The 24,362-nt window shown below is 37.3% G+C and overlaps 1 protein-coding gene across 1 annotated transcript in view; it reads left to right on the top strand.

The window, feature by feature from the left end:
- Positions 1-24,362, top strand: part of LOC149297788 (protogenin-like) — a 61,521-nt gene that overhangs the window by 19,929 nt on the left and 17,230 nt on the right. Inside the window, exons 3-11 of the mRNA XM_089488226.1 lie at positions 7,735-7,879; positions 8,472-8,605; positions 10,186-10,323; positions 10,415-10,573; positions 10,743-10,902; positions 11,524-11,771; positions 13,850-14,014; positions 14,572-14,877; positions 15,261-15,449. Coding sequence (XP_089344352.1) covers positions 7,735-7,879; positions 8,472-8,605; positions 10,186-10,323; positions 10,415-10,573; positions 10,743-10,902; positions 11,524-11,771; positions 13,850-14,014; positions 14,572-14,877; positions 15,261-15,449 — 1,644 coding nt within the window. The remainder of the gene's footprint in view (positions 1-7,734; positions 7,880-8,471; positions 8,606-10,185; positions 10,324-10,414; positions 10,574-10,742; positions 10,903-11,523; positions 11,772-13,849; positions 14,015-14,571; positions 14,878-15,260; positions 15,450-24,362) is intronic.

Genomic DNA, 24,362 nt, shown 5'->3' on the forward strand with positions numbered 1-24,362 from the left:
AAATAGTGTTAAAATATGAAAATTAGGCATTATTTACAGGTTCAGACCAAATGTTCAATCGCAAGTCTCTGTAACAGTATGCCGACACATTGTATACTAAGTAAAAGTTTATGGCTTGAAACTAAATGTTATGTCAACACAAAATAGTTTACACAACATAGTTAACACAAGTTAACAAATAACAAAAAAAAAACTAAGACATTAGTTTCTTTTGTTAGAACAAAGGCAGAGTTTGATTGCAGTTAGAAATGTATTTTGTGGGTTTATAAATTGGAAGCCTTCCTCCAAAACTTTTTTTTTTGGAAAGCAAAAATTGGCTCATCCAAATTCCAAACATTTCATCCCAAGACTGAGGAACTGGAAACCCGCAGGTAAATAGACCCTCGTTGTTTGCAACATCTGCTTTGGGCACTGTCAGAAACGTTCCAGAAAGTGTATTTAAAGGTAAAGCTCTTAAAGCTGAGCATTGATAGTATTGCTATGTAGTCAGTATAGTATTAAGTATTGGGCATTACTGCATTTAGTAGGAAGATGTTAGATGAAGTTTTGCAGAAGAGTCCCTGGTTTTATAAACCCAACTTATAGAATGGTGGCCCATGTTAAAAGTGAATCCATGCATGTGGTCTATAGTTTTCAAATAAAATGAAAGTGTTTGACGGCTGCTTTGGCCCATGGCCACATGAAAGTCATGTTTTGACATATTTTTGGGAGAAATGCACAAATGGAACCAACCAGAAATTTAAAATATTTAAATTCTTTTAAGGCAAGAATAAAACCATCAGATTGTAAGACAAACCAGTGGATATTACTTGAAAGAAAAAAATAACTTTTTAAGACATGAACACAATTTTTTTAATGTATGAGTCATTGAAAGTGATTCTCGAGCCATCATGTTCACTTTAATGCATATGATGGTTGAGTGGTCTCTTTTCTGGTGTCCGCCTTGCAAAAGCGGTATGTGTGGACATTCACCATTGGTGTGACTGGTATTATAAACGTATAAATCACAAGATTCGCTAGCACATAAGGATTATTCTAAGCGGCATTAAAAGAATTTCATATACTCGCAGTATTTTCATATATTTGACGATATAATTGGCTGATAAAGCTGCTTAAGCCCAGCAGGAATTCTGTGTGGTTTTCATGTGACTGCTTAGCTGCTTATACAATTATATTCTTTATGGAATGGCATCATGCCATGGTAAAAGGTATGTGTAGGATTAACACATCACATACATGGGCAATCCCTTGGCAAAGTGCTATAAGAAATATCTATGCATAGCGGTTAACAGCTGTTGTCAAACTACAATTGGAATCTACCTCTGACAGTAAAAGCTGAGTAGACGCAAATGCTGAAGATTTACAGAGGATGATGGGGGTTGTTGTCATGGAAAGAGGAGATGACTCTGGCCTTGGCGACCACACAAAAGCAACAGATTTTAAGATGTCTAATTCAGATTTCTACTGACTTCTATTTTTTTTTTTTCCTCCTTATTTTTCTGTTTGGAGGGCTCATAGGGAACTGCCTGCAAAATGTATTGGTATCTGCGGGGCATATTTGTGGCCAAATACTGCTGCCAGGCTAAGAGTTAATCTCAGATTCTCATCTGGGATTCTGCAAAATGTGAAAAGCTCAAATCACTCCCTCGCTTGCAAACCGTGATACAAACTGTCTACAGCAGCTTTCATTACAAAACAGATGATGCTTATTGTGTGTACAGAGACATGCTATACTTATTCTCCGTTCACTTGTGTGCTAGTATGGCGTGTCATTGCCAAAGCAAATGTCAAAAATTGTCACTGCAACTCCAATTTCAGTTAGATGTAGAGCTATACGAGGCTGTCGGTCACGGTAACGTGAAAGGGATGCTCCGCCAATGATGTGTGCTATAAAGTATTGTAAGCTTGCGAGCAGGGCTCTCTCCACCAAATGTATCGGTTTGTCTTAGTCTGTCAATTCTTGTCTTGTCATATCCCTTGAATTTATGTATTGTATTAAGCGCTGCGTAAACTGTTGGCGCTATATAAATAAAGGATAATAATAATAATAATAATAATATCGTAGCTGAGATTACCGTCGATTTTCATGCAAATACATAAAGAAGTTCATCAGAATTCCATCAATGCGTTTGCTCTCCTTCCCGTGCCCCAGCTATTTGCCTTCTAGGAGATGCGTTCCAGTGTACGTTTTACTCTCCGCCATCCAACTCCAGCACCGTCTTAAATGAGTTCCATGGGGGTCTAACAAGAGCCCCAGCATGCATGAGCAGTAAGTTCCTGTTGATCGCCATGAGGCAGCCAGTGATTGGCTGCTTAAAGCAGCCAAATCTAGTGCAAAACGCAGCTAAAAGAATGCATGGTAAAGTTCCTGCGACGTATTTTAATGATTTATCGTTGGTGGGGCACTAAACTTTCCCTTTTAAAGACAGTATACAACAATACAATCATATACAACATGAAATAATGTGTGTTTAAAGATGAATATTTTTACATATAGGGAAACCAGGTAAAATCTTTAAATGTTTTACTTGCCTTTTTTAATGTAATTTTTGGGTGTAATATACTGTGCATATTTTTACAGTCTCATTTGATCTTAGTTGACAGGTTATTTGTCATCTGCCACCTAAGTAGATACCAGATACATACTTACATTTATCTCACAATGCTATTTGTGTGCTGTATTTACCATATAGCGTTTTATAAAAGAAAAAACAGCAAACAAATGTCTATTTTCTCTTTAAAATATTTACTTTGACTTTCCTTGAATAGCAGCTTTCTAAATGCTGATATTGATTCAAAGGTCAGCTACCAGATTCATGCCCCAAACTAGGGAGCCACGTATTCAACTATAACTAGTATGAAAAGGGGCAGAAGAATAAGTAGTATTGGGGGTTAAAATTGTCTTTGGGTATCAACATTTTCAAAACTTAAAAACATAGTACATAAATTTATATTTCATGTATAGGCCTCTAGAAGAAAAATCCTTGTTTTTCTTGGGTTCCTGTTTGATGGGATGTGTTTTGTTTTTTTTGTACCCCCTCCCCCCCCCCCCATGTTACCCTTTGCACTCTGACCTTGTAATTACTGCCATGTGGAGAGAAGTGTTAAGCTGGTCATTTGAAAGTTGTCTTCCTGTCAAGGTTGCCTAGACTGTTTGGGAGCATTTAACCCTTTAGGTGAGAGGGACATGCAGTATATTGCTTTGAAGTACTTTGCATGAACCTCTGCCATAATTCAGCGTGTTTATTGTAGGGCAGATGTTGATTCAACTTTCAAGGAGCAACTTTAGGAAAAGAGCAGATCATAGTTTTACGGTTCCGATTGATAATGACCACATGTGAAGTGTGAATTGCCCTCTGTCCAATACTTGACAACCTCCTCCCCCATCTGGAACACCAACAGAAAGAATCAAGAGGAACAGCATCCACAATAAGTTGTCTTCATATAATTTAATACAGTTTGATTACTCCTACGTCCTGTTGTGGGTTTTTTTTTGGGGGGGGGGCATTTTTTTTGTTGTAGATCTAGAACAAGAACACATTTTTTCCGCTTTACAAATCCTAGAGTCTGTCCTGTGGAGGCATTCATTTGTTTCTGTAACAGATTTGATGGTTTGTGACACACACAGTGATACTATCCCATGCGGGTAATAAATCATTTAGACTTTACTGATAAAGTTGGCTGTAAATGTAATCTAGCCACAAAGATCGTTTACATTGCTGTCTCCTGGATGATAGCTGCTGTCTCTGATTCATGCAGAGAACTTGTTTTCCAATAGTGGCTATGCAAGCTTTATTATTTATTAGCTTATGTATCAGTATAATTGTATTAACATATTTTTTTACAATTAAATCACAAAATGATTCTACATAAATAAAGGTCTTAAACTCAGCCATGTATAATTTATGCTCCTGCTGACACCAATACATAACAGAAAAAACATGTTACGCTTCGTTGTTAACAATGGGTAAAATCTATTGAAATTAGAACGTTCTGCTGGTTTTGCAGTATAAATACACGTTAAAGACACATGGAAGTCCATTTAAAAAAAAAAAAAAAAAAAAAAAAAGTCTAGTTTTGAAGTTGGTACACGTGTGATGTTCAGTCAAGTCTCCTGTAGCCATGCCCAGCGGAGCATCAAACACATGGATTTCCTTGATCTTCATTGTGAACTGTGACAAGGCAGACTTTTGAGAGCACTTATGTACGTTACGAAGGCGCTACCTACTTTTAGTGATCTCCATAGGGTATCCGTGTGTTTTCATGTGCCTTGGGGCATTGGCTGATTAGTCACTGGATCTGATAGTGGAGGAGAGAAATGTATGGCCTTACTCGCATAGATGACATAATACTCCTTTATCTGATCTTCATTCACTGCTTGAAGCTGCCAAGCTGTGGCAGGAACACACGCCTGCTGAATTACTTTCTACATGTGGTCAGCGGGGCTTCATTAGACTGAAACTTTTGTGTGTGAGCTGGCTAGTGGTAAGTATGGTGTGCGTGTGCACTGGCAAGAAGGTTGTGCTCTGGCCAAACACATCTGCAAGCTAAGGGAGTCAGGGTCATGGAAGCTGTGCAAATATATAGACTCTGATGGATCCCTCTAAACCTTTGCCAAAGTTGAAAATATTAATTTAAAGGTGGCACTTGACTATTAAAGTGCTGGGTTGCCCATTTAAACACACTTGGAAGTAGCACATTGTAGAAATTAACCAAGTTTTGGCTATAGACCCCAAAGTGGATTTGTACGTTGGCAGGAGTGACGGTATCCAGAATGTGGAAATATATAGCATGTCAGTTTAGGGGGTTATATAAAAGGGTCAGTAGCATATCTATAGGGTGGTGAGAGGTGAGGCTGCGCCGGGTGTACAAAGCAGGAGATGCAGCACCAGAGAGCCGGACTGACCTCCCCTGGGGCCAGTCTTTATCGAGTGTGTGCTACATCCAGGCACTGTGAGCACTGGTCTGGGTAACAGATGAGAAGAGCTGGTTGGGAAGATCACAATCTCAACATTATGTGCGTGCAAAGTCTGGCGCTCCAGATCTCTGCTTTGGTGCTCCCTAAGCACTACAAGCCACCGATTGATGCCGAGCCCTGGGATATGATGTCATATCCTGCCCTGCGCGACCATAGCTCTGGAAATGGTATATTGAGGTTAATGCTACTGTCAAACCAACGTCATGTTCCTATACCCTCAGCTATGTTACCGACACCGTCTGTCCCCAAAAAGTCTACTTTTTATCTTTAAATACATTGGACTGCAGTCCAATTGGGCTGGGGTTTGGAGCGGTCATGTAAGCAAGGTCATAGAAGAACCTACATTATATCTTCCACTCATCCTTCTACCTACCTGACCATGCATTACTCTTAAAATCCACTTCACATGATATGAGTTAAGATGTGTCAAAAAGCAACTATATGGTTTTATGGTTTTCCTATTGCTACGCACATCTGTGTGGGTACAAATGCAGTTGTTTCAGATGTTACTAAGTGAGGCAATTACCTTTTTAACACGTGTAAAATAAAAATAGGCTAGCTTGTTATTGATTATTTTATAGCTGAAATTTACGTTAGCCAATATTTAGCAGTTTGAACAAAGTGCTTTTTAGATCTTGACACTGCATTTTCATTGTAGATATGGCCCCTTATGATCACGCAGAGTGACAATATAAACCAAGAAATTGGAGATAGAGATAAATACTAGACTATAGATTAATCTAGGGGGATATCTTAGTACAGTAAAGTACATTATTCAGAACTGGAAGGGGCATCACAGCACCAACTTTTATGATCGGCTAACTCATTAACTGAGCTGCCGGAAACATGGTTAGCGATATTGCTTGCGATACACCAGCGTATTTACTTATTATAAGGTACTTATAAGTACTCATTGAGCAAGTTTTTCTTTTTCTTTATTTTAATGCACATTATTGTGGCCACTGAATCTTTTCCTGTTTGTTTCAAATTAAATTTCAAATACTGATACGGAGGATTTCAAATAAGGGACGCCTGATGGTGTGGCTTTGTCAGTAGGCTTATGAATCAGCCACATGCACAGAACTAGTAACTTGGGACAGCAGGACTTGGCTCCAAAATCAGGGAAGTTGGGATTTTAGTGTACAGTATATATGATCTGGCATGGCCGAAACTGAACCCCATTGGCAGAGTTTGGAGACATCTGCACACCGACTTATGTGTGAATAGATTGTATTTAACACACAACCCCATGAGACCCATACATGCAAAGTGTCCTTTGTGGCGTGTACCTGATAACTATTGATGGACTAGTTGTTCCACAAATGTAACCCTTTTGAAAGCTAGGGTCTATGAGAAACATGCTGCATTAGCATCACAGTGTTTAACCTTATAGCTTTCGAAATACTAGTAGTCTATAGAGCCTGTACAGTATTTTCAGAAGCTCATGTGGTTTGCACCTTAACACCTTGTCACGCAATAGCTGGTGTGGTTTTTGGCAGGTTGTAAAAGCCAGGAATTACCCTAGAATAAGAAGGAAAGGGTGAACCTGCCATAAAAAGACAATTAGATTTACGACGTTGGGGAGGGGGTTGTTTTCATGAATAACCCAACTCTCTTTAGGGCTTTGATGTGGGTGCTTTTTATTGTCCGTTTCCCTTAACACTACATTGCTTTTACAGTTTGGAGTTTAAATTGACATTAGCACTTGCTCACAATGTATAATCACAGAGTGATCCTTAACAATAGAAGCAATTATCCTAGAAAAAAACATATAAGCTGCAAACAATAACATTGTAACCCAGGAAAAAAAAAGAAATGGGTAAGGAGAAAAAAAAACCAATCATAGTGCACTTACGCATGGTCACTGTACAAAGAAGAACTTATTGCAAGAGACTCATTGTCGCCTAATCAATTATCCAAAAGACATGAAAAAAAGAAATGTTCTGTCTCATCAGAAATTAAATACGGTGCATGAAATTTCCATTTCAATTATTATAAAATAATTTTTCTCAATCTTCTGAATCTTTATAGCACTGAATAATTAGAATTACTTTACTTGTTAACTTGCTAATTAAATCAGGATTGACAGAAAATTTAAATGAATACAAGTAAACCCTGAATATTCTTGTCATTGACAAGAAATTCTCAGGAGATACATTGTATGAGCAGATTAGCCTGTAAGTAGATGTCAAGGTGCTTTTCTATCCATTGTGCACACAATCTATACTATAAGTGCATCAGTGAGAGGCAACAATTGTATTGCTATATGATTCTATAAAATTAATCTGTAGAAAGTATGCAGGCCTACCCTTGTCTCAGACACGACCGTCTTCAGAATTGTTGATTTACAGTGATTTTGACTTGCATCAGGCATTATTTAAAATGTTGATTTACTCAATGTATCAGTTTGTCTAAGTCTGTCAGTTCTACTTTTGCCATTCCCTTTGAACACTGTATTGCAAGAAGCACTGTGTAAATTATTGGTGCTATATAAATATATTTTTTCTCTTATACATATATTTAACTTTTTTATATATATATATTTAATTACGGTTAGCGAGTTATGACATGAATATTAAAAACGCAAACAAAAGAAGACAGAGTAAAGAATAATGCCTGTAGAAAAACTAGTGTACAGGAACCTTGGTATCTAATTTATCTCATCTGGATGGCCATGTGCTGCTCGGCCTTACTACATGTGCTATAATTTGGTTTATATCCTATTCTTTTATTATTTTTTATTATTTTTTATTGAGGTATGTCTGCGTTTGAAGAACAACCTGTCTCTGTTGAGGTCCAAGAAGGGGGTGTTGCACGCTTTTCTTGTAAGATAACAGCCAATCCCCCTCCTGTCATTACCTGGGAGGTAAATCGCACAGCTTTGCCACTCGCCATGGACAGGTATGTGCCTTTTTGGTATAGATTATTTATACACACACATACATATATATAAAATTCTGTAATGTGTGGCAATGCTAGTATTCCTTTAAGTGGATCGATCACTTTTTACAATTTGTTAGACTAAATAAACCAATGGAATGGTGCTTATGGATTAAAATAAGCAATTTATGTTTGTTAAAAGCCCCCAAAACTTCTGTATATACCAAAGGAGCAGCTATCTTAACTTCCTGTTCTCAGAATTTGGGCATTTATGTCTCCTAATAAGTTATTTCTACCTTTTATTAACATAAAGCTTGTCTTTGGTTGAATTTGATTGGTTCTGGCAATACAAATGTAGTCGGTATTCTAGTTTGCCACCAATTTCATCCTTTGTTAAATGAGATAATGTCTTAACTTTTAACCTATAATGTATACAACAGTTAAAACAATTGAAAACCATTACTTGTTGTAGTACTTTTTATTACTAACATTGTTTACGTCCATAGTGATGTAATTCAATGCCATATTATGGCAATTTCAAAGAATTCTCTTTTTGCTTGCCTAAACCCTTTATGGTAGATGTATTCTAAATAGTACATTTTATATTTCAAAGGATTACTGTGCTGTCAAAAGGAGTTCTTCAAATCTATGGAGTCACCAAAAAAGACTCTGGGAACTACAGATGTGTAGCTACCACAATAGCCAACCGGCGGAAAAGTGCAGAGGCTGTGTTGATTGTTTCTCCAGGTGTGTTTTTCTATATTTGTGTGTTTCTATATATTTGAGTAACACATGTTGGGGAAAATGTGAAATGTATTCTGAAGAACTATAAAGCATTTCCACCAGCTACAATAAATATTTAAAGAACACCCACTGTTTTTTTTAATTACTAGTATCAGATTCCAAAAATACGCTAGGTTATGTTTTAAAATAGTACTAGTATTTGAATAATGTTTTCAGACAGCTGCATATTACCTATTTGTATGTGTTTTAGCTCTGTTATCTTGGCTCAATCTACTAGACAAACACTTGGACTTATCGTTTGGTCTGCGCTAAACAATAGAATGGCTAATTGTTGAATCAGACAGTCAGATACTCTAATTGCCATAAATACTCAGCTCAGTGTGGGGTTTGAGCAGGGAAAGTCGCCCTAAATATCACATGGCTGACAACAATGGCAGCCCCCAGGTCTGCAGTTAATTGGAAAAAAAAGGAAAACCAGGTTTTTGTCAGTACCAACCTACCTTATGGTGTAGAAAACTAGATTTAATGCTCAAGGAGATTTATTTCCCTGTAGGACTTTGCCTTTAAAACTAGATTGAGCACCATAACTGGGTGTTTGAATGGGTGATCTGTTGCCTGAAGACAGTAGCGTACCTAGCACAGTGGTAGGCCTACACCACATCAATGTTTGGCTTAGTATATAATGACAACTGTTATCCTATACCACCGTCAAATGTTTGCCTCAGTATATAAAAACAGTAATGCTGTACCACCATCAATGTTTGCCTCAGTATATAATAACAGTTATGCAGTACTACCGTCAATGTTTGCCTCCGTATATAATGATAGCACTTATGCTGTACCACTGTCAATGTTTGCCTCAGTATATAATGATAGCAGTTATGCTGTACCACCGTCAATGTCTGCCTCAGTATATAGTGATAGGTGTTATGCTGTACCCCTGTCAATGTCTGCCTCAGTATATAATAACAGTTATGCTGTATCCTTGTCAATGTTTGCCTAACAATAGAAGCTATGCAGTTTTAAAGTGGGGGGGCACATACAGGATCTGCCCCAGGTGCCAAAAACTCTAGGTACGCCCCTGCCTGAAGATAATACTTAATAAACAAATGCTACTTCTCTCTAAGCATTGGTAACTTGGGCTAGAGAAATAATGTTAGAGCAAGTCTTATTGAGCATTTGCTTCATTAGCCCAACTTTGTCTCCTGGAGGTTTAAGGATATTGTATGATATTTAGGTACCGCAGACTGAGCTGATAGCTTTATAGCAAAACCTAGTTAGTCTGATCCTCACAGACCTGAAAGAGTCACACAACCCAGTTATTTTATTGCTTTGCCACTGGTAAGCAAGTGTTGATTGGCTTGTTCGGCAGACTGCAATAAGAGTAAATCTTTAAAGTCACTTGAAAAACAAAGGAAAGATGTTATGGCACTAAAAGAGATGAATTGTTATAGCATCTGAGTGGCCCATAAAGCAACACCCATCCTTTTAGGGAATGGAAAATTAACCAAAGACAGCAAACTTGCTTTATTCTTGTAAAAGGGTATTCTGGTTACAACTTGCTCTGTATATTTTTTTTAAAGCCACAGAGATTGGATCTTTCCAGAAACCCATCATCATTGCAGCACCTCAAAACACAACTACCTCTATTCACCAAACAGTTACTCTGGAGTGCATGGCCACAGGAGTTCCAAAGCCAATCGTGTCTTGGAGTAGGCTGGGTAAGAAAACATTTTTTATGTAAAGGTGACGGCGATTGCTTCAATAAAGATATTAAAGTCTAATCGCATACCATAATTCATTTTCTTCTAGACCATAAACCCATTGATGTCTTCAACACACGAGTTCATGGAAATGGGAATCTCATTATATCAGACGTGAAGCTGGAACATGCAGGAGTCTACATTTGTAGAGCTACCACACCAGGAACACGCAACTACACGGTGGCTATGGCCTCAGTGACAGTCCAGGGTATGTATCGTGATAGTGCTGGGTATGTTCAAATATTGGGGGCAATTTAATGCTGTCAGCATTGGGTAAAATATTAATAAGAGAATAAGGTTGTGCAAAGAGCTGAATGCGTTGTTGGTGTCATTTAAGCTAATGATATATATATATTTTTGTCTCCTTGAACAAACAGCTCCCCCTTCATTCATAGAAAGACCTGAGAGTTTGACGCGACCACGAGCAGGAACGGCCCGCTTTGTGTGTCATGCCGAAGGGATCCCTGCTCCAAAAATCTCATGGCTTAAAAATGGCAGAAAAATACATTCTAATGGTAGAATAAAAATGTATAACAGGTAAAAAAACACATGCCACAGCCAATAGCTTTCACAGAATGCTTGTTCACATGGTGGTCTGGCACGGGATGGAAAACTTAATTGGTACTCAAAGGGTGAAGGTTGCTTTCTCTTTTTTACATTTTTTTATTTTAATATTTTCCTATGGAAATATTCACAAACAAATGTTACATTGGCATGTCTTACATATACCAAATTCTCCTTGGATTGGAGACAGAAATATTCACTTATTATGCCCCTATAATAAGCATCTGCTTATTACTCGGCTCTGAAATAGCTTTATGCGGTGGCCTGGTATACCCAATGTATCAGTTTGTCCTAGTCGGTCACTTCTACTTTTGTCATGTATTGTATGAAGCACTATAAAACAAGAGATGAAAAATAATGAAAATTGGATGATGGAGTAAATACATTTAATTTCTTATATATATATATATATATAATATCCTACTGGGGCAGTTAATGGTGTATGAATGACATCCTCTTCATGAAGTTGCATATTTATATATTAGCATACAAGAAAAACGCAGAAAGCTGATTGGCGTGCCTTTTAAGAAGAATGTTTTTGGAGTTTTGTTTTTTTTTTTAAGATGTCAAAGTATCTCTGTTTCTTTTGTTTAGTAAACTGGTGATTAATCAGATAATCCCTGAAGATGATGCAGTATATCAGTGCATGGCAGAGAATAGTAGGGCATCTGTTCTGTCCAGGGCTCGACTGATTGTAATTATGTCTGAAGACAGGCCCAGTGCTCCGCGTTACCTCCGGGCTGAGACAATGTCCAGTTCAGCCATCATTCTGTCCTGGGAAAGGCCTCTCTATAACGCGGACAAAGTCATTGCTTATTCTGTGCATTATACCAAAGCAGAAGGTAAACATGAGTAATTTAGAGGATGGGTTGATGGAAAGGTTATATACATTTGTAACAGCTGACAAAAGGGATCATAACCATTACCCTTTCTGGAGCAAAACTGGCATTCGGGGAAAAATCCACAATAAAATGAAATGTTTATTATAAAAATTTCATTTGAGCATTGGTTAATTCAAACTATTTGTCACTGATTTATGTTTTTTGTTAATTTTACACCATGTGATACATAAGATTTGCTTTATCTACATGTGTTACCAAGAACTGTTTTTTAATGGTGATTTTTGTAAGTGATGTATATATTTTAATTTTTTTTTTTATATATTATTGACTGTCATTTTTAACTTCATACATAAGATCAAAACGGAACCGTTGCATAGAAATCAGGAAATAAGAGCACTTTCCTTTTATGGCTTGGCATACATACATTTCGGTAACGTGAAAAATTATGGCATTGACAGTTTTGTTGTGACACGGACCTGCGAGTATTCTAAAGAAAAACGACGGTCAACCGGCTGTTATTTGATATTTGTATGCCTTGTTAGTAGAGTACTGTGTTTTTTGGGGGGTTTTTGTTTGTAACTTTTATGTCTATTTGTAATAAAGGAATAAACTTCAGTTTCTCCATAGTCTGCTCTATGGAGATAAGCTTAGCTCTGAATTGTTAGTGTTTAACATATCGTTGGTGAAAACCAACAGGTGTTCTATTAAAGAGAACCCATCCTGCATTTAAATTAGCAGGTTAGGGTCTTAGGCAAACCAAAGGTCTGACGATACTGCGTGAGTGTATTAATTCCTTGTTAGCAATTTGGAAGGGCTACAAAGGGACTAGTCTTTCTGTTTGTAGGCTGGTCTCACTCCCCATTATTGCCATTTCATCAAGCCTCCACATGAGGCCCAGTGGCTCATTCACGCGAAGAACAAGGCCTTTTAATTTGAGCTTAAGGATCTTGTTTAGCGGGTCAGAAATCGTGCCATGACATTCCTAATTAACAAACCATCAACGAGTCTGTTGTGAAATGCCCATAATCTTGTCTAATTAAAATGCTTTTCAGCTCGTTCAGAAATGTGGGAAAAGCTTAATAGTTTGATCCGCTATTGGTTTTGTTTATAAATGTAATGGCAAGGGGAGGTGGGCGAGTTTTGATTAAGTTGACGTGCATTTTGGTGTGGATTTGCCTTGAACCACAACAGCTTTCAACAACCTTATTCCGCTTACCAGTTCCTGTGTATAGGAATTAAAGCACAACAAAAGCTGAACACCCCTGCGCGTATTTTAATATGAATTGGTGAAATTTTCGCTAAGCTCATTAAGACAAGACATTTACAAGAACGCTGTCATTCAAAGCTCCTGCCTCCATTTTATCCGAGTGTCATAATAGACTTCCACAACATAATCAGTTCTTTGGCAAAACAAGCCTTTGTTTTATTCACTTTTAATAGGTTTTGAGACATTATGCTACTTAGCAGTGTAGCTCACAAAATGCAATTCTTTCCCTTCCATCGTTTTAGTCATTTGGGTTTCAGATTAATGTATTATAGTTGGTTGAACAAGGAAAGGAGTAGCCGTTAGCTGTTTGTTTCATGCCCCAAAACCAGTATGTGTTGTGGTTAAGCTACTGAATATATTTTGACTGCTGCTTTAAGTAGCGCATATTATAATTCGAAATACAAGTAAATTTTCTGACTTTCTGCTTTTTTTACAAAATGCCCCAGCTCCCTTTTTTCTTTCAAATTTTAATAATATGTTAGTTTACACTGGGGAGAGTTAATTAATGCAGTATTAGAAATTTAGCACAAACACATGAGTAAGAAAATTGCAATCATTATTACACTGTTTATATTATATATTTGTAAAGCCTCTGACAGCTTTGTGTGGTCAATTACTTTAATGTAGCCTTATTGGGGAAGTATGTAACATTTCATAGTTACTAAATGGTAGTTTTTTTAATGAATTTTAGTGAAATTAAGATGTTGTGCTATGTTATGAAAGGCTCGCTGGATGTACATATAAATCTAATCAAGGTGCAATCAACATTTCACCTATCCGCATTTATATAATTTTTTTTTATTTTATTTAGGTTTAAATAATGAAGAATATCAAGTGGTAATTGGAAATGACACAATTCATTATATCATTGATGACCTGGATCCTGCAAGCAATTACACATTCTACATAGTTGCATATATGCCAATGGGTGCAAGCCAGATGTCTGATCATGTAACCCAGAACACGCTTGAGGATGGTAAGAGAAAGACCACTTAATGTTGACCAGATTAAGAGCACCTGTCATGACAAAAACAGAGCAATGCATATTAAAGAGCATTACATAGTTACATAATACATAATGTTAAGTCCATCAAGTTCAACCCTTTTACCTAACCCTACTACTCTTGCTCCAAAAGATCATTAAAAAATCTGTATATTCTTCAAGCCATGTTGCTATCAAAGTTGTAGGGGAAAGCTGTATTTTAAGGCATGTGTCCTTCAAAGTGTAATGCTATCAGGGCAAGGCTACCGCTGTGCTGCTGATCATTGGGGTATACCCACCCATGAAGCGTTGCGAGATAACAGACTTTGCGTTATTGATGCATGTGCATTTACACTCGCCTAAGAGGAAAATTAATTGGACGTTGTAAAGTTGCCCACTTGAAGGAGTTGTTGACATTCATAGAAAGCATATCCACTTTAAAGCACATGCTTCTTCTGTTTTTTACATGTACTCATTTGTTTATAAAAAGAAAAAAAAAAATAGAGGTCATATGTTAGTATGAAAAATAAATATGGATTTTTGCCTTACAGTTCCTTTGAGAGCTCCAGAAATCAGTTTAACAAGTCGAAGTCCCACAGATGTTCTTATCACGTGGCTGCCAATTCCATCCAAATTCTGCAGAGGAAACATTATCCATTATAGGCTCTCATTTCGAGTGAGCACTGAAAGCTCAGTTCAGGTGTTGGAGCTTCCGGGTACCACACACGAGTATTTTTTGGAAGGCCTCAAACCAGATAGCCTTTACCTGGTTCGTATAGCTGCAGCAACTAAAGTGGGATGGGGAGAATCCTCTGCCTGGACATCTCACAGGACGCCAAAAAGTACAAGTGTCAGAGGTAAGCTCGTTGTGAGGATAAAGGGAAAATAGTGGAATAATAGGCTCTGTAAAGCCTCACAAATAAATAAACTTGATAGCTTAATTAGCTATCAGGCTACATATTAGTTATTTGTAAATGCATAGAACACACAGAAATATTACTCCATTAATGGCCTTGGGACTCTGGATTGTGGTCAACAAATTTATGTGGAAGAGGATTATTGTGCAATCAATTTTAAAAATAAATAAAACAAATATATTTGCAGCTTGAGTTATAGGAATACTGCACTAATAGTTGTTTGCTACACACATTTAACTGATTTAAAAATCACAAACACACATAAGCTGTGTTAATTTTTCTTCAGAATTAATTTTTAAGATACCGTATCTGTTACTGCTTAGCCCCAAGATCTCCTGAGCTTCGCCTGGATCCTCTAAACTGCACAACCATAGCAGTGAGATGGCAGCAAGACCCCGAAGACAAAGCAACCATTCAGGGTTACAAATTGTATTACAAGGAAGAAGGGCAGCAAGAGAGTGGACCAATCCTACTAGATGTTCAAGACTTTGATTATAACATTGGAGGGTTAGGTAAGTGCTAAATGTCTCCAGAATCAAACTGGGCAGCTTTGTGTAAATGAAAAAGTATACATCTATGATCCTCCACCCACTAGAAATGTGATGAGAAATGTAGAGAGGTATATAAAGCTTTTATCCAAAGTCTATCGAAGAAATGACAGTAGAGAAGCGAAAGGTGGTTCTAGGTTTTAAGGCTCCAAAGAAGATATGTTTAATTCTAATATTAATGGTGTTTGTTACGGGTGCCCTCCACTTAATGCGTATGACAGCATAGTGTTAGCTCTGAATTAACGTAGCACTCCACATTAGGGCCATGGCTAGCATGAGGTTTCCAAGGGCTCTAATGAGACTCCACACTCACACATGCACATTTGGTGATCCCACTGATTTCAGTGGGATCACTTTTGCTTCATGTTCTGCACAGAAACATAGCCTTGTATCCTGGAAAAAGCTGCAAGATTAGTGCCGTTGGTCCCACTGGACCTTGACAGTTTTGGAATATCTCTAAAATATATATATTTTTTTAATTCTCAATTTATTTTTTTTTCAGATTTCTCATCATAAACATGTTTGTTTGTACAGCTATGCACCAAGTATATTTATTTTATAGGGCTTCCAATGCCTGCCAGCTGTTTCACTACATCTGTCATCACTGGTTAAGCCTTAAGTACATCTTCATTTAGCAATTTCTGGTTTTCACTACTGCTAAATTAATTCATTCTCCTAAAGTCACCTTCTTTCCCTGTGCAGTGAAGTTTAAGATCGCTATTAATTAGATGGCAGTGCATCGGCTGTGTAATACGTTCAGGGGTTAGCTTCCTGTGCGTTTGCTCTCTGCAAGTTCTGAATTAGCCCGGGTCACCACATTTCCGGCTCTGGTCAAAGGCAATTGGAAAAGTCACCTTATCTGTGACGGGAGATTCTGGCATATATTTATCCGCTGTGAAAACTGAGACTCCGTTATCTCTATTTAAAATATTTTATGTATTTTGATTTGAACATTGCAAATTATACATTTATCAAACACGCATTATTGGATGAGTCATTGGACGTTTGCATGGTTTATTGGACGATTTAAAATGTTTTCACAGTGGGGGTTATGTGTAAAACATGATCTTGGTGCAATGTTTGAAAATCGTTCTTATCACCATAACCCAGAATTATACCACTGGAGCTGATCTTAATATAAACCCACATTTAATGATTATAACAATATTTAACTTATGCTTAAGGATAACAAGAACTGGCGTCACGGCCAAACGTTCACAAAGTGAAGCTTTTATAAATATGATCCACTTTCGTTTAACCCGCCCCGCGGTTGCAATTAATTTTGCTGTCACTCATCAAACATTGCATTTTCTAACTGTAAAATAATTGCATTTTTATCAATCTTCCGAAGGAAATACATTGAAAGAAACCTAAAACGTGATAAGAAATATTCTTACATATACAGCAAACTGTTATTTAGCCTTTCTGCTCCAGCATATATTGTCTTTAATTTATAGCAGCACAACTGCTGCCTCTTAGGTAGAACCGAGAAGGTGTGATTTGAGGCCTTCATTTGACATTACCGAAAAACAGTAATAAAGGCTCCGGAAGTGTGTTTTTCATTTTGAATTTGAATGTGTTTTAATGGGCTCCTTTGCGGCTGCCACTTTAAAGGTCCGTTGTGCGGATTTCATTAAATACTTTAGAGGAAAATGAATTATGTTGCCATTTGAGTTGAGATCAAGCATGTGTTTGTTGGGGGATTTATGCAAACCACTCCTTGTCAGGTGGGTTTCTGGATACAGAGGTTGCGAAATTAAACTAGGAGAAAGAAGAGAAAAGAAAAGGCCTAAAACTAATGGATAGCAAGTGAAATACTGGAATTAAAAAAAAAATAAAAAAATAAATAAATCCAATAAACACATTTTCAAGAGACACTTGTGGGCACTTAGAGCGAGGGATGATGACCCCTTAAAAATAGTGATGTGTTGTCCTTCTATATAGGCTAATATGAATTGCATTTTAATAAAAACATTTATAATATTTTAGATATTCGCATTAGATGAACACATTTTGCTACCGTTATATGTTGTAGACAGGAAGGAATGCAGTAAGGTGTCTTATGTAGTGGAGCTTTAATTTTGTATATTACCTTAGGATTGTAAAGGGGCGATTACACGTAGCACAGTGGTGCACAAAATAGAAATGTTAAAAGTAAAGAAAAAGACAAAGTGGGGATGGAATGGCAGATGTGATGAAAGAAGTCAAATTCAGATTTACTTGGGCGATTTCTACCATATTTGCTCCTGTGACATTTTACGTATATCGCCACTGGTCATAATATATATATATGACTATTGGGTGAAGCTGTCCATTTACAAGTTGCCTGGTGCCCTTTTCTGCTACCTCCTGATTATTGGAGGTGCTGTGCAGGATGTTAAGCATCTTGCCATGTGTGGTTTTTCTAGGTAAATTCGACCTGTAATTTTGGTGTGACCAGCATTATCAGAATTCATCAAAACACTAATGTGCAAGAATGTTCATGAACCAAATAAAAGGGGCATAAAAACATTGAAAGCCTCTTAGGATTTTTAACTTAAAAAGAAAAAAACCACCCTTTGATCACAATAACAAACTCAAACAACATCTATTATACAAAAAAGTAACATATCGCACTAAATGTTTACAATGGATTTGAATTAATGTTTCTGCATTGGCATCCAAGGAAACATAGTTTGATTTAACACGCTGTCGGTTGAACCCAATGTCCGTGTCGTTCCTATGAATGGCGCTGAATTCCCCTCTGTTGAAGACAACTTCACAGATTGCTGAATGAGGGTCTAATCCACTCGCATTGGCCGTTCAGTTGAAGTATAACCCCATTGTTATCAGGATGTGTCTGGATTGCTGCAGTGGAACTGCTCTATTAAAGAGAAGCCTAAGAAGCCTTCCTCTGTATCCCTCCAGGGCAGGAACAAATACTCGGCACATAGTTTAATTACATTTTTGTTAAAGAGGGATAAGGTCTCCTGGGACTAAAGAGGTCAGGAGGTGGAAGGTGACAGAGAGGCAGCACAAAGTGTAGTTTTTCTTCCTGGCTGGAAGTGATCAGGATTAGCTCAACCCTTTGGCTGCTAGTAATAAACAGCATTTAGAAGTATATTCAAAGGTATGGGAGTGTTTCCCCCAAATCCAGGCCTTGTGGGAAATCAGGGAACGTGTGTAGATGTGCTATATATATATATATGTATATATGTATATGTGTGTGTGTGTGTGTAAATATACCATCTTTAAAATCCTACATACAATTGACTTCTAAACAACAAGAAATGTGTTCTGGCGCCTTTAAGTGTGTATTTTCAGATTTTCTTTAATCTTATGATTTTTGCTTTTCTTTATGGCACTTTGAAGAAAAGGGTAATACATTAACTTTAGCGTTTTCACGGAATGCTACTCTTCAGCTTACGCTCATCGGGCAAAGTCTGTCCGGCACTGACTGGGTTACGGATGGTTAGAGAATGCTGTCGGTAGTAGGATAAAATCAATACATGTTGCCATTTATTAATAATGGTTACTGTTGGATTACCGATAATGGATATTTATGTTGAAGTTGTCACAGACGGTGGTAATTCAATAGCGCTGGGAAACTTTCATTATCAGGTATAGGGAGTCTCCATAGTAATGGAGATAAAGGATACTGGGCAATAAGCAGAAGCTCAATCTTGGAGATGATGCACGTTAGATAGTGGGATGTTATCCAGGATATTTTTTTTACTTTTACACTTTTGCATAACCATAATATGATGTCATACTACAGGTTATGTCCTGCCTAACCATTGTACAGCGAAACACAATTTGATGGCGCTATATCAAACCATAATTAATAATAATATAAATAATGTCCAATATCCCTCTGAAAACCCGGGGACTGGATAAGGGCAGCCCTGTTGCAAGATAACAAGATGTCAGTCTCTGCAGAAGGAGAGAAAGGCCAAACAGGGATAGAGACAATATATCCCAGGAGCATGATTTATAAGTGGGCAGCTGGAATTCAAAAGTTAAAACTCGCTGACCCTTAACTAACGGCAGTAGATCTTAACTTTACAAAAGTTGGAGCCTCAAGGCCTCTTTACAGCTAAGATTCCTTAGAATTAAGAATTGTCTTGTGAAATAAAGACACGTGTATTTCTCAGAACACTGAAATACTAATGTTGTCTGACTGTTAAAAAGGCTTGTTTTGCGGCGTGCATTTTTATTGCGCTAAATAATAAAATAACAATTGTATCTAACTTTGGTATTAAGGGTACTGTTTTATCTATGTTGTTCATATACGTTTTAATACTCCAATGTCCATTTCGTCTGCATTGTTACTTTTGTGTACATGCAAAACATACCCTAAGGCATTGTAAGGTTTAACCATTAACTTGTTGGTTACCTGTTAAAAATATCTATTGTCCCCCTTCTCTCACCCCCCCCCCCCACTGTTTTACTAAGAACAACTCTCTTATGATGAATAGGGGGTGGGTGATAGAGGTTCTTAACAGTCACAAGAAAAAGTAAACAGACCCCCTTTCTGGAATTCAAGCATTCCACTTGGCTTTAGACATATTCTCAAACTATGTCACATCTGTCACCATACTTTATTTTTATTTTTTTTTCTTCATAATCACAATTATGTTTAGGTCAACCATAGGTAACATTCTGAGAACACAGAAGTAGCATGGGGCTGCAGTTAATGACATCTGCATGCATTTCTTACATGGATCTGCCACCCACACATTTCATCATCATTATCCTGATCATCATTATATTTAATAAAGTTAATTGTACTTAAGATGATTTAAAAGGAAGGGACTGAGGTCAGTGGCACTGGGAGGCATACCCTGCAAAATGATTTTCCATGCAACAACCATTGGTTTATGAAGTATGCGCTATAGTATACTACTGTATTTGGGTCAGTGACAGATTCCTCCCAAATTATTTGAACAGGTTCAATACATAGATATATATAATGTAGAATGTATGAGTACCACTTTAACAAGCATTGTAAGAGTGTTTTGAGGAGGGCTCTCCTAAATTTGTTGGTTTTTCAGTGCAAATTGTTACGCAATATACTACTTATGGCCTGCCACTGTACAGCTCTGCTGAATATGCGGGTGCTATTTAGATTAATAGATGAGAATTTAAACTGCGCTAAATTATAATTTTCCTTTTGGAACCATGTGGCGTTGCATAGGGCTACACATTCGGACAGAGGAAGGAATGGACTTGAGTCTCAAAGGGCAGTCCCTCCAACATGTGAAAACCTGGGCGGTAAAGGAGTGTAAACCAAGGGACTGGATTGTTTATTTCTAATTGTTAGAAAGGCATACAAGCCCTGGGTATAGAACCAGGCAGTGCTCTTTTCATCAGTTCATTTTGACCTCTTGATCCTTTAAGTGAGTGAAATTCTGTGAGGTTGTGGTTTGGTTTGATAAACTAAGGTCTTTTCATAGATAGAATAGCTGCTTATATAAGGTAATAAGGGAAAATTATGACAGTTGCGGGTTTAGAAATATAACTCTGTGTGTTGAACCTGTGTTGCTAGGAATAGTACTGATACGCACATATACGATATGGTGTATTTACTGTCCATAGATGAGAGGTTATATCTGTCTTGATACATGCAAAAATTATGTCCTCGGTGCAAAAATAGAATAAAACCAATTATTTTCTACCTGTCTTCTCTATGCTGTAAACCCAGACTTAAAACCCTTTTTATGTCAATTACACCATTACATGAAACTTAATTTGCAGACTTTAATCAGTACCGACTTTAAACAGAATTTTTGTAATTATATCTTGATTAGATTTTAATAGATTTTTTTTTCTCATTTAACCGCGTATCCAGTTTTAAATTTAGAAGGATCTAAAAATCTAAAGCTAAGCCATCTGTGCGCATCCACATGGTATGGATTCCAAAGATCGACCTTTCTCTAGTGGCAAAAATGAGGCTCTCTACACAAGGTAAAGCCTCACGTTGAGTGTTTATTCACGCTTTATGGCCACATATTATTTAATCCTACAGCATGTTACTGACTAGTGGCTTAGTACTACATGGCCATCAAGTATGACTAAATAAAGCATTGATAAGATTTACAGTGTTTAAAATATGTCTATGTACTGATCCCCAATGTATTTAGACCTTTGGAAATCCAGAAAGGCATATGTCTTATAACTTGTTCTTAAAGTGACATGAATGTTACCCTTCCATCGATAAAGTTGGGCACCCCCCATCACTATGTAAAACATTGAAAGATTTGGCCGTAGATTACAATCTAGTATAAGCAAACAGTGTCCCTCTGAGCAAACAGGCAAGCTGTGGGAGTTTCTGAGATGATTACATGGAGCTCTCCAATGTCAAACATTCTAACTGAGAAAACAGCATTTTCCAAGAATCCTAGGGCTCTAGCACCGGTAACCACTCATCACCAGGTTCTAATGGAAATGTGTTTTGTAAACACACAATAACAGTGATGTTTAAGTGTCGATCTTACTTTCACTTTAACAGTAGTTTATAATTTTACTATAACCTAATATATTTGTAATGGATAGGATTCATTAAGGTTTAACAGCTAGGTCAATTTTGAAATTGCACTAAGGTAGATTTCCAATAATTTAGTGGCTGCAACTGTAATTGGGTTTAAAATCTGGGGGGGCCTGCATCTCTACAGGCTACAAATCTGTATTTCTATTGACTAAACATGACAAAAACGCTTAATAAAAAAAAAAAAACCACCGAAGGTCTGGATTTACGTGAGTTAAATGCAAGATCGTGCTTTTGTAAGCTAAACATGCAGCCTGCGTTTTAAATATTTAACATTAATTATGTTCCTGTATCCTTGCTTCCGGATAACTATCCTTGCATTCCTTATTGAAATTTTAATAAAATAATTTGTACCTAGTTTAATGTGACACTCTTATTGAATTATCTTGGATATTTTCAATACATAAACATAAGTGTCATATCAGTTTTACCTGTCATATATCATATCTGTGTATGCTTTGTTTATGGGAATAATGTGCTGTTCCCCAGTCTTGTTTGTGCACTCATTCATGCGCTGGGAAATAACTCATTCCCATTGTGTCAATTGTAGTTATGGATCTATTCTTGTTCTGTAACAAATTGAGGCACAGTATATAATACCACTGCATTCACAATCGGTGATGAAAGGGATAACCTGTGAAATAAACTCTCACCACCAGCAGAGTGTTTTGGTGCACCGATGAATTTGTCAATGCAATGGCTTTAAGGGGGGATCTAGTCCACATGACTGCGCAAAGGGTAACAGTGTGCTAATTCGAAGCCAAGTATTCTAGTTCAGTAAACCAAATTGGATTGAAGAGAAAAAAAGGAAACGATGGCCAGGGAAAGATATTTTAGTGGGCCTGAGGTATCCAGGGGAAGATGGTACAAAGAAATTGTGTCCTCTATTTGTACAGTGGTGTAATCCTATTATTGAGAAATATGTGACCAAGAACAGTTGAGCTATTGTAGCTGGCCAGAGGAAGAACCTTCAGAGAAGCAAATGAGACTTACGTAAAGGAGACATCCCGGCTAATAATATTTGGAAAATTCTGGTGCGCTCTTGAGATTTTAGGAGTCCAGGAAAAAAACGGGTACATGATCACACAAGCCTGCTCCCCATATGCGGCATGGAATAATTTCAGATCTGTTTTGGCTACCAAAGTATACTTTAACGCTGTCCTTTACTTGGTGATAACGCTGGAATGAATCATTGTTTCATGTTTTTTTGAAAAAATGCACATGGCTATAAAATGATTGCACAATAATGTCCAAGGTCATGAAATATGTACCTAAATCTATTGGGTAGTTGGGATTAGTTAGCACAGTGACGACAGTTCTCATGGGTTATGAAAACACAATTACGTATATAATAATACAACACATCATTATTATATAATGTGTGTGCATATAAGGAACTCTTACAACATTGCACATTAACACCCTCCCATATTCCTTTAGCTCACCTTTTTTAGTCACTCTCCAGCAATACTTATAGTAGTGTGGCTGGTTCATCCCTAACAACGGCACTTTTACCTATTGCGTAATACAACCCACCTCCTTGTAGATTGTAAGCTAGTTTGAGCAGGGCCCTCCTCACAATTGTTGCGATCATACTAGAAATTAATAGGTTTTTATGAAAAGAAAATTCGTTTGTGTAGTGGGTATAAGGACCATATGGACATTAATATAAAGACATTCAATGTGTTACCCTATAGCCCATAATCTAACTTTTGGACTGAGATAAGATAAGTATAAAAATAAAAAGTCTACTAGGAAATTTTCTGTATAAAGTTTAAAAAAAAAAAAAAAAAAATCTGATTACATTTTATTTTCTGATGTAATGAGGATTTTTAATGTATTTGTTCCATCCACAGCAGGGAAATGCATAAAATGTGAAATGCATCATAAAATAACCAGGGAAAATGAATAGCAAGGAGAAACATCCGTGGAAAGGTTTTTTAAACAAAACTCCCCTGCAGAAAATTGAATCAGGGCTGTCCATTAATCATATGGCATGCCAGGCCTTAGGCTTCATTCAATTGTTCTCCGTGAATTCAAGAAGCCAATTAGATGTGTGGGGCCTTCCCAAGGTCCTGAAAAGTCAAAGGGGAAAACTTCAGAAAATGCCACTATTACCACATGAAAGGGGAGAGAGTGGACAGCAGAAACATTTACTACAGTTAAAAAAGGGGGAGAAAAAACCTTGCTTATTCTACTTGTTGCATTGGCAACCAGCATGAAAATCCACAAGTGAAATGTCTCCTTTCAGATCAATGCACGGTGTTGATGGACAGGCAGATTTGCCACTTTCACACTTTATCGTTATGTAGGATACAGTTTTATGAAGTCACTTTTTTCGGGGCTGACTT

The sequence above is a fragment of the Sceloporus occidentalis genome, unplaced genomic scaffold (assembly GCF_023333645.1).
Source record: "Sceloporus occidentalis isolate IW3139 unplaced genomic scaffold, rSceOcc1.0.p SCAF_37, whole genome shotgun sequence".
Classification (NCBI taxonomy): domain Eukaryota; kingdom Metazoa; phylum Chordata; class Lepidosauria; order Squamata; family Phrynosomatidae; genus Sceloporus; species Sceloporus occidentalis.